The 11,059-nt window shown below is 21.0% G+C and overlaps 4 protein-coding genes across 4 annotated transcripts; 1 reads left to right on the forward strand and 3 right to left on the reverse strand.

Annotated features, from left to right (window-relative positions):
• Positions 1–955: 955 nt before the first annotated feature.
• Positions 956–2,337, reverse strand: SRAE_2000394700 (Gamma-aminobutyric acid A receptor/Glycine receptor alpha family and Neurotransmitter-gated ion-channel transmembrane domain and Neurotransmitter-gated ion-channel family and Neurotransmitter-gated ion-channel ligand-binding domain-containing protein; the record flags this gene model as incomplete). The annotated part of the gene is made up of 4 exons (XM_024642758.1): positions 956–1,156; positions 1,219–1,367; positions 1,410–1,992; positions 2,056–2,337. 4 exons carry the CDS (start codon positions 2,335–2,337, stop codon positions 956–958), a joined length of 1,215 nt encoding a protein of 404 aa, XP_024508497.1.
• A 2,870-nt stretch (positions 2,338–5,207) lies between these two features.
• SRAE_2000394800 (Paired box pox-meso protein) lies at positions 5,208–6,339 on the forward strand (the record flags this gene model as incomplete). Its single annotated transcript, XM_024642759.1, has 3 exons — positions 5,208–5,619; positions 5,786–6,143; positions 6,207–6,339. 3 exons carry the CDS (start codon positions 5,208–5,210, stop codon positions 6,337–6,339), a joined length of 903 nt encoding a protein of 300 aa, XP_024508498.1.
• A 144-nt stretch (positions 6,340–6,483) lies between these two features.
• Positions 6,484–7,302, reverse strand: SRAE_2000394900 (Transmembrane protein 186; the record flags this gene model as incomplete). Its single annotated transcript, XM_024642760.1, has 1 exon — positions 6,484–7,302. One exon carries the CDS (start codon positions 7,300–7,302, stop codon positions 6,484–6,486), a length of 819 nt encoding a protein of 272 aa, XP_024508499.1.
• Positions 7,303–7,436: 134 nt separating this feature from the next.
• Positions 7,437–8,817, reverse strand: SRAE_2000395000 (CDP-diacylglycerol--glycerol-3-phosphate 3-phosphatidyltransferase, mitochondrial; the record flags this gene model as incomplete). Its single annotated transcript, XM_024642761.1, has 2 exons — positions 7,437–8,669; positions 8,722–8,817. 2 exons carry the CDS (start codon positions 8,815–8,817, stop codon positions 7,437–7,439), a joined length of 1,329 nt encoding a protein of 442 aa, XP_024508500.1.
• Positions 8,818–11,059: the final 2,242 nt, after the last annotated feature.

Here is an 11,059-nt window from a genome sequence, read left to right on the forward strand (position 1 = left end):
AGTAAGTGTTTACGGAAAGCTTTTAAATTTATAATACATTTGTCATCATGAATAGAATAATGAAACAGTGTATAATTACTACGATGATTCTTTTGTCAATGATATATGATATAAAATATATGTCATTGATATAAAGAAGAAATAAAAATTTTTAATAATATAAATATTTAAACGAATTAATTAAACATTTTAAAATTAAATATAAATGATAAAATATTTAGAGGTATTAAAATTTAAAAGATAATTATCAAAAATAGATACTTTTCAAAAGTAAATCTAATTTTCTTATCAAATTATAAAAGGAAAAGAAATAATAATCGTTAACCGGATTGTAAACTGGTAGAAATCTTTATTGTAATGTCGTAGTAATAAAGTTAAGATAAGTTAAAAAGATATGTAAGAGCATTAAAAATAAGAAAAAGACATGTTGTTAAGAAAGGAAGTTTACATAGGTTACCTATATATATTTTTTTTTTTATTTAAAATATATATATAAGTTGTAAAAAAAAAAAATAATAATAATATGTATATTTAAAAAAGAATTCAACCTTTTTAAAAATGAATAATGATTTTTAGTAATAATCGACTGATACATAAGATTGTAGGATTTTGAAGGACAGCTTAATATTTATTTAACACATCTTTTATCAATATATATTGATAGAAGAGTAAATAAGGGGGAAAAAAAAACCTATTTAATAAAACTTTTATAGAAACTAGAAACTTATTTTAATATTATAAAATATTGTTAAATTTTTTGATAGAATTTACATTTCTTCCTATTTTATTATGAATTCAATATATATATATATGTATATATAGTTTAACCATTTAATATATAACAGATGATGAAGATAATAATCAAATTTTTTTTTTACAATAAGATAAGGTAAATATGATAATATCAGAATAATGTAAAAGAAAAAAAAATTTTTTTTTAATAAAAGATAAATATTTATATAAGACATTTGTTATCTTTTCCTTCAATAACTATAAAAAAATATATAAATAAGAATATTAAAAAAATAACTGGATAAGCTATTCTACATATTATATCCAATTTAAGTGCCATCCTATGATAACAAACACATTTTCTTGCTATTTTGTAACGATGTTGGTTATCATGATAAGTATGTTCAGATAATAATTTATCTCTCTACAAAGAAAAAAAAATATATATATTAATTATAAAAAAAAGTGAAAAAAAAATTTTTTTACCAATGATCTAGAACTAAATTCAAGTGAAATTACAATAATAGCTTGGATGACTGTCATAAATACAAATGTGCAAAGTATTCCAAACCATATATCAATAGCTTTAATATATCCAACTCTTGGTAGTATTTCTTTAGCACTTGTACTTTCAGCTGATAATGTTAAAAAAACAGTTAATGCAACAAATATTCTACCTTCAATAAACTCTTCCGGTAACCAAACAGATATCCATGAAAATATAACACACATTGCTACTGGTATATATGTTTGAGCTATATGATATCCTAAATTTCTCTTTAAATTAAATTTAACCTCAATACATGAATAATTCCCAGTTTTTCTTGAACCATCACATTTACTAAATATATGAGATTTTAAATAAAAATCAGGTAATTGTACATTTTCATCAACCTTAACAGCTTCTGATGCTTTACTAAACCATGTTAAATGTAATGAATCATTATTATAACCAATAGATGATATTTTTAAACTACATTGTTGACTATCATGTGGATATTTACATAAAACTAATTGACATGAAGGTGTTGCTTTAATATGTACTTCATAAAATACAACACCATCTTGGAAAAGAATTGCATAAGAATGTTGATATGATATAAGATGAAATTTAGCATCTCTAACATTTAATATAAATGGATCTGGTTTCCAAATTTGTTTTAAAACATGATAATCATTAATTAATATTGGAAGTTCATAATCATGAGTAAGTCGTGGGTCATACCATGCTAATCGAAACCAGACATCCATATTAAAATCCTATTATAATAAAAAAAATATATATTTTATATATTATTATTTTTTAAAAAAAAAAAAACATACCATAGAATCTAATTGAAAATTAGAAAGACTCATTATTTGTACACCCATTTTAACTTCTAATGTTTTGTTAGCATAAAAAAGTGGTTGTACCTTTTCATCATAATTACGTTTTCTTATAATTGGTATAACATATTTTGAATGTAATAAAAGTGAATTTTTATATCTATATTGACTTTTAACACGTTGAATTGTCTCATCAATATTAATAATTGTTTCATTTTCTTCACTACAATACACATAAAAATGAAAACATATTAATATACTCCATAATTTTATTAACATCTTATTTTAGTATAATCATTACTAGAAACAATATTATAATAAATAAATAATTATATATATATATATCAATATATGTGTTAATAATTATAATAAATAAATAAAGATAAAGAAAGTTTCATAAATAAGAAAATTATATGAAGAATATTTATAAAAATTTTTTAACGCTCCAATAGGTAATCAGTATCTTTCCATAATTTGGCTATTTAATTATATAAAATTATATTTATTTAGAAGATATATAACTTTTGACTTCTCTCTTCTCATTCCAAGGTCATCTTTTTTTTTTATAAATTTAAAAACAACAAATATATTTGTATATTTAATTTTATTATAACAATCCCAAAAGTTTACTCTAATGAAAATAAGACAAAAAAAAAATTTAAAAGATAGAGAGAGTGTGAGGACATATTTTAAAAAAAATAAATAATCAGCTTATATAAAATGAAAATATAATAATATTTTTAATGTGTATTATTGTATTTATAAATATATACATACATATATATATAGCATCCATGAAATTTTTAACAAAAAAAAAATTTTTTATATTTATATTATAAAATATAATCACTTTGACCCTGCTTTTATTTTTTTAAATATGAATTAAATAATTTATTCATTTAATTTCTTTTCAATGAAAATGTGTTGATAGTAGTATTGTTAAATCAAATATTACGTAAACTTTGTATCATTTTTAAAAGCAAAGTCACTTCCGATTTAGGTACTTTTAATAATCTTATTAATCTTCTTTTAGAAACATGATACTTATGTTATGGCAAAAAAATTTAAATATGAACCTTTGTCGAGGCGATTAGTCATGCTTTATTATATTTCTAACTTTTTAACATCTTAATAAATTATTTTTATTTAGATAGACAAAGTTACTTATTAATAACTTATGTAAACACTTCACTTATGCGTTAATTTGATTGGCTTTAACTGTACCTTCAAAAGTAATATCTTATTTTATATTAAAATAAAATTAATCTATATTAATAAATTTTTATTATTATTAGTTATATTTTGAAGAGAAAAGATAATAAATGATATACTTCTTTCAATTGGTTTCGGTTCAAAAATGATAAAGTGTATTGTAACTTCTTTATGATACATTATAATTTGTTAAATCTTTTACACCCTCTTGTACTTTTAAATGTTCTTTTCCCATAAATGAGTAAATATTTATTGGATTTGATCTTTTTAAAGTTTACCCTTAAATGATCAGTTATAGAAGATTAAAAGGAATTTGGATTAAATTTATATCTTTTAGATGGTAAAAATTCTTTGTTTTAGAATTAAGATTAATAAGTTTCAACTTCCGTTTGCTTTTGTCTTTTGTATTATATTACCTACCATCAAAAAAAAAAGAGAAAACAAAGTATATAACAAAAAAAATGTATATATAAAATATAATTGTTAACACATTTTTAAATATATTTATTTTGTTAACATCTAACTTTATTAAAAGTTAGATATTTTTTTATTATAATGATTTATGGAAGTATATATTAAAATTTGTCGTTAAATTATCTTTTTTTTTTTTACGTCATTCGTTAGAGGAAAAATAAATAGATAGTAATGCTTTTTTATAAACTTAATATTATAATAAAAAAATTTTTTATTAGAAAGTTAATTAATTCTTATCATCTTTCAATTAATAATTATTTATATATGTATAACTTTGTAGACATATAAAGGTTGTTAAGATAATATTTTAAAATAATGACACAAAAATTGTCATTAATTTAAAATTTCAAAAAAAAAAAAAAAATAAATATGAAGAAATATAAAATTATAAAAGATGAAATAGAAGAGAATATATATAAATATTTATATATATATAATTTTTATAATTATAACAAAAAAAAAAGTTTTTCATTATCTATCCTCCATATTTTACCACCCCATAAACAGGTTCCTCCACCATTGGCGTTAAAGTTTTTTTTTTATCATTTTATTTCAGTAATTTTTAAAAAGATATGTGAAAAAATTTCTCTTCAATAAAATGTCTATATATTTTATACATAAAATAAAGTAAAGTATGATCTAAATAAAATTATCTTTTTACCTACCCGAGTGAAACACTATTTATTTATCATAATGATAAATTTTTCAATTCTGCTTTTATTATATTTAATATAAAAGTAAAATAATTTTAAATCATTTTTATTTGCTACCAATCAAATTTTTGTATTTCCCATATTAAAAGGTATATTAAAATATTTTGTAAAGTAAATTCTTTTCATATATGAGAAAACAAACTTTCTTCTACAATTAAATTGATATATTGGTCAGACCTCCGGTAAGCTTCTTCACTTTTACTATTAACAAAACATCACACATTTTATAATATATATATATTTATTTGATTGTTAGGTGGTATTAATCTTTAACCTCAAAAGAGGAAGACAGTGCTTTTTTTTATAATATATGATTGACAAAATCTCTTTTCATCTCAAGTTAACTCCACCTTTTTTTTGTAAAAGAAAAAGAAAATTTTTGTAGTATTATAATCAAGAATAGAATATAGGGTGGTATTAAAAATAATAACAATCTTTACCTCATCATATATTTTGCCTTTCTATTATAATCAAATTGTTATATATACCAAAAACATCATCATTCTACATATCTCATCATAGAAGGCAAAAAGGCGGTTTTATTAAAGATTGATGATATTACTTCCTATAAGCTTCATTATATTCATAAACAGATCATCATTTCTTTTACTATCATTCAACAGGAACTAACACTACCTTTGACAAAAGTATTCCACTGAATAATATTTAACAGATTAATATATTTCATTCCATCTTTATTAAGAATTATTATTATATTAATAATATTTTTTTATAAAAAAAAAAAATAATATGGAAGATTCTACAATTGGACAATATTCACCATCACCAAATAGTTCAAATGCCTCTAGTGTTAGTACACCACCAACACATTTACCATTTTATTCATCATCATTAATTACTAATAATAATCATGATAATCAAACATTTTCTGTACCTCATATTTATCCAGAAATATCCTCTAAAGAAGACTGGAATAATAGTTATTATCAGGAGGCAACTATTCATATGCAAAATTTATCATTTTCTTTACAAGATTCACCTCAACAAAATTTATATACTAATATTTTTCCTAATAATACAAATTATCAAAATACAAATATTTATAATACAAATATAGATTCTCAAAATAATTCACAAGAAACATTTAATAATTTATATTATGATCAATCATTAGATTGTAAAAATAATGATCAAGAACAAGGTAATTTAAAAAAAAAATTTATATATTATATATATATATATATATATCTTATATCTACCGTATTCTTATAATATTAAAATGAATCTTTCTCTCTACTATATATATTATTTATATAACTACATAGTATAAAATTAATAAAACTTTTTTTTTTTTAACTATTTTATAGAACAATATGGTGAGAAGAACCAGTTAGGAGGAATATTTGTAAATGGTCGTCCATTACCATTACAAATACGTAAGAAGATTGTAGATTTAGCAAGAATTGGTATAAGGCCATGTGATATATCAAGACAATTAAAAATATCTCATGGATGTGTGTCAAAAATATTAAATCGTTTTGCAGAATCAGGATCAATATTACCAGGAACTATAGGTGGCTCCAAACCAAGAGTTGCCACACCAAAAGTTGTTGGTTATATACATCGCCTCAAAACAAATGATCCTGGAATTTTTGCCTGGGAAATTAAAGATAAATTAGTTGAGGATAATATATGTGATAGTGGGAATACTCCAAGTGTTTCAACGTATGTTTTTATTATTATTATTTTTATAAATAATATTATATAAAATAATATTTATTTTTTTAGTATATCAAGAATATTACGAAATTTTCAAAAAAATCATCCATTAAATAGGAGTTTAAAAAATTCACAAAAATCTTTCAACAATACCAGAGATCAAAATATACCACTTCCTCAACAAACACATATTGGTTGGTAATAATATTGTTGTTAAAGAAATAATTAAAAAGACAAAAAATTATTTATCATTATTCAGTATTAATGGTACTAAAAAATTAAATATTTAGTATAAAAATTTATTATTATTATTTTTTTATTTTAAAAATTATTAATATTATATAATTTACTTTAATTTCTTATCAATATTAAAAATTTTCAAACTACCAAATAATGAAGAGGCTCTTTTTTCATCAACAATTTCTACACTTTTTGTAGCAAGATAAAGATGATCTTTTCTAGAGTTTTGATAAAGTGGAACTATTAAATTTCTTGATGGTTTTGATGATGTATCAAATATAGGTACAATATCATCAACTTTAATATATCTATTTTTTCTAGTACCAAAAAATGATAAATATCCAACTCTTATATATTCATTACATTCAGACATTGAAATAACTCCAATAACTCTTGAATAAAATCTAGAAAAAATATAAAGAAAAATTGGTGCTAGTAATGAAATAAATGTTATAATTAGGAAATATTTAAAATCATAAAATCCTGTAGATAATTGATATGATGCATATGGTATTAATAATAATGAAACTACAGTTTGAGCTAATTTAGCTTTAGCTAAAAATGCCCCAACCCAAATTCCATTAAATCTATAAACAGGTTTAAAATTAAGATCATTCATAATTTCTTTTATATTAAACATTTCTTTTTCATTCATTTTTGTTGATGTTGTATGAAGTTTTCTTATACATGTACCACCAATTCTATTGAGAATTTCACTTCTTTCATAAGGATTCATCTTTTGTAAAGAGCGTTGTTTATTAAAATTTAAAACAGCATCACTAGATGTTCCTGATACTTTTTTTTTACGTAATGTTGGAATATTTCTTTCATTTCTGTGTACACTACGGTAAACATTTTGTGTTACAGTTTGTTGACGTGATAAGGCTTCTAATGATGCCTGACGTGCTGCCATCCAAGTTAACATAACTAAGATCAATGAACTAAAAATATTATTATATAGATTAAACAAATTATATAATTTAATACAAATATTTAATTAGAGTTTTTAAAACTCATTTAAAAAAAAAAAAAAAATTAAATATTAAAAAACAAAAATTTTTAAAAAAAATTCCTAATAAATTTGGAAGCAAATTTTACCCATAATGGTACAATATGATCAGGTTCAAAAAAAGTATTTTTTGTTACGAGATTACAATTTTTTAATAAATTATCTTTTTCATCACATAATTTTTTTTTCAATTCATTATCTGAAGTAACTAGTAATAATTGAGCTTCCAGATCCCTTTTACAACTTCTTTCACCAAAATTAGAACTACCAACAACGGTAATCATTTGATCACTTTTATTACTATACCATATTCCTTTACCATGAAATGTCCAATCTTTTTTAAAATATTCATATATATTTATATTATCATTCATCTTTTCAAAAAGTTCTTTAGTTACATGAACATAAAGTGAAGGTATATTTGAAGATAATCCCCTAGCATTAAAAAATCCATTTGCTTTTGGTGATGCTGTAATAACATTAACTAATCTATTTTTATTATTTGTTATAAGATCAATGTATTGTTCAGTTAAATTAAAATAACCACTAGCTATAGTTAATTGACTATTTAAATCTTTTTCAGAAAAAAGATTAACTAAAAAATTTCTTTCATCATTAATTCCATATGTACCCATATTAAATAATGGATATATTGATGTTTTTCCATTACTTGAGGAAAGTTCACCTAAAACTTCTAACTTATTTTGAAGTGTCTCTATTCTACCATTAAACATAGCTTTAAAATCTCTAATATCACCATCAAAAGGATGTACTAAACAATTATTATCTAGTTTCAGATTACCATCAGCTTGTACTTTGAAGGAACAAGTTCCAACAGCCTGAACTAAATCATCAAAATACTCCGCTAACTGTGGACAATTTTTGATTAATAAATAACGATCTTGACGATTAGTGAAATAATCATGTGAAAGATTTGCACCAGAAATAATAATATCATCATCAAAGACATAAAATTTCATGTGCTGTACACCAACAATTTCATTTACTCTTTCTGGTAAAGCTTTTTTTGCTAGGCCTCTTAAATCTGGTGTATGATATAAATAGATATTTCCTTTACTATGTAAATCTTTTAAAATACTTACTGAATTTGTCGGTTCACCTCTAGTTCCTCGTAGATAATCACATAAGAAGTTCACTTTTAATTTGTTATCACAAAAATTTTTATTACTAGATATTTTATTTACAAATTCTCTTTCTAACTTCCCTGTTCCTAAATATAATGTTGATAAAGTTATTCGTTTTTGAGCATCATAGGCCAATCTCTAAAAAAATAATAATAATAATAATAATAACAAAAAAGAACATTTAACAAACACATAAAGTTTCATAAAATTGTTTTGGTTCATGAATAATCTCAATAGTAGTAGATTTAACTTGAATACCACGTAAACAAGATATAGCATTATTCATTATTGATAGGGAAGTAAAAATTTTTAAATTTATGTTAATAATTATCTTTCTTTATCGATAAACTTTGGTAGGCACTACTACTACTACTATTAGTGAGATATATTTAATACTAAAATTGAGCTTATATTTTTCCAATTTTTCTTTTGAAGAGAAAGTCCCTTTTAAAAAAAAAATATCTTACAAACATTTTTATCCTTTTTTTGTTATAAAATTGTTATATTATAAGTTTATATAGATTAAAAATTAACTTATTTTGTTATAATTATGAGATAAAAGATTAATATGATGTTATGTTATATGAAAATATTCATTAATAAAAAAAAATCTATATTAAAAGTATAAAATTGAGTATCATACTGTATGAAGCATAATTATTCTTAGTTGAATTTTGCTTATAATTTTATAAAATGAACTTTTTGTTGTTCTTTGATAAAAAAAACATAAAACTAATTGAGATAATTGATATTAAATCACAAGAGAATTAATTATCATTATGAAATTTGTTAATTAATTGTTAATTATATACTCTTTACCTAAATATCAACAAAATATTTTACACTTTTTTCAAATTAAACATCAAAAGGAGATTACAAAATTTATTTTGCAAATATTTTCTAATTTTTATATATTATTTTTAATAAATTGTGTTGATATACTTAATTTGAATCCCTATTTACAAAAAAATTATCACAGTATTTAAATAATACTAACTAATTTTTGTTATAAATAATATTTAAATAAACATAAGTTTTATCTTCCTGGATATTTATACTTTTTGGTAAATCAAAATACTATATTTTGAAATATATTTATGAATTATTAAAATTAAATAATTTGTTGGATAAGATTATTTATCATGCCAGATGAAGTTGAAGATGCTAATACTGTTTCTTTAGACAAAAGTTATTTTTTTGGTGCCATTGAACTTTTAATATTAATTTTTATCACAATAACAATTAATTTATATTTTTTTATAAAATCTTTCACATACAAAAAATTATGGAATAACAAAACACATCGAAATATTATTTTAGTATTGACAACAAATTATATATTTGAATCGTTTATTACTTTAATTTTTGTTTTGTTTTACTTATATCATTATTTAACATATAAAAAAGTACTTGTTTATAGTTGTAATCTTTTTAGAAGTTTAAAAGCTATATGTACAAATTTCATCTTTGTTATGCCGCTTTTTATAAGCATTTTTAGATTTTTCAATACTTTTCTTACAAAATCAATTAATACAATTCTCTTGACCTTTATTGTAATCTTGGTAGAAATACCAAATTTTTTAATGGCATTGTTACCATTTATTTTATCAGATGGTTTTGAAAGTTTAGATACTATTTGTATCGTTAGCTTACAAACAAGTAATTCATTAGTTAATATTATGAAAATTTCAACTTTTTCTATAAATCTTGTAGCACCTTTTTTAAGTTTTTTGTTTAGTTATTTTGTTTATAAAATATCTATTAGACGTAAAGTAATAAATTACAGAAATTTACTGTTAAAGAAAAAAGATGAAGAACTGTTTATATTTGTTATAATTCAATTTATTTTTCCCTTTATTTTTCAAGGAATTTGTACAGTAATTTTTTTAGTTGATAAGAACTGTAAGTTTTACTAAATTACGAATCTTAAAATAAAAGAAATTATTATAGCTCAAATGTTTACCTTTAGTGAATGGAGAATTTTAAATTTTGTTAATTATTTTTCAAACTCAACATGTATTTTAGCTTCATCATGTTTTGTAAAATTATTAAGAGATATGTTAATTCAAGATTTTAAAAGAAAAAATAAAGTTAATCCTGGCATTTCTAACTTAACAGTTAACAATTTTGTTATTCCTTTTTACAAAATTCGAAATATTAAGACAAAAATAAGTTTAAAATAATTTTAATTAACAAAGTCTTTCAATAACTGAATATATTCTTTTTATCATAATTTAGAACAAAATTAAAATGTTATAAATTGCTAATTTTTTTAATAAAAAATAAAATAAAGTTTTAAAATGAGTAAATAAAGTATTTTCTTAATCTTTAAATGATAAACGTATATAAAGTGTTTAACACATACTGATAACAACATCGTATACTATTAAAAAAAAGTTTTTAAATTGTAAAAAAAATATTCTTTGAATTTTTGCAATGATAAATGAGCATACATGTGATAGAAAAACAAATTTTTTTATTGTGATATAATGCATAAGTTATATGCTTATAAGTGCATTTTAAAGTTT

Source organism: Strongyloides ratti, assembly GCF_001040885.1.
Source record: "Strongyloides ratti genome assembly S_ratti_ED321, chromosome : 2".
NCBI classification, from domain to species: Eukaryota; Metazoa; Nematoda; class Chromadorea; order Rhabditida; family Strongyloididae; genus Strongyloides; species Strongyloides ratti.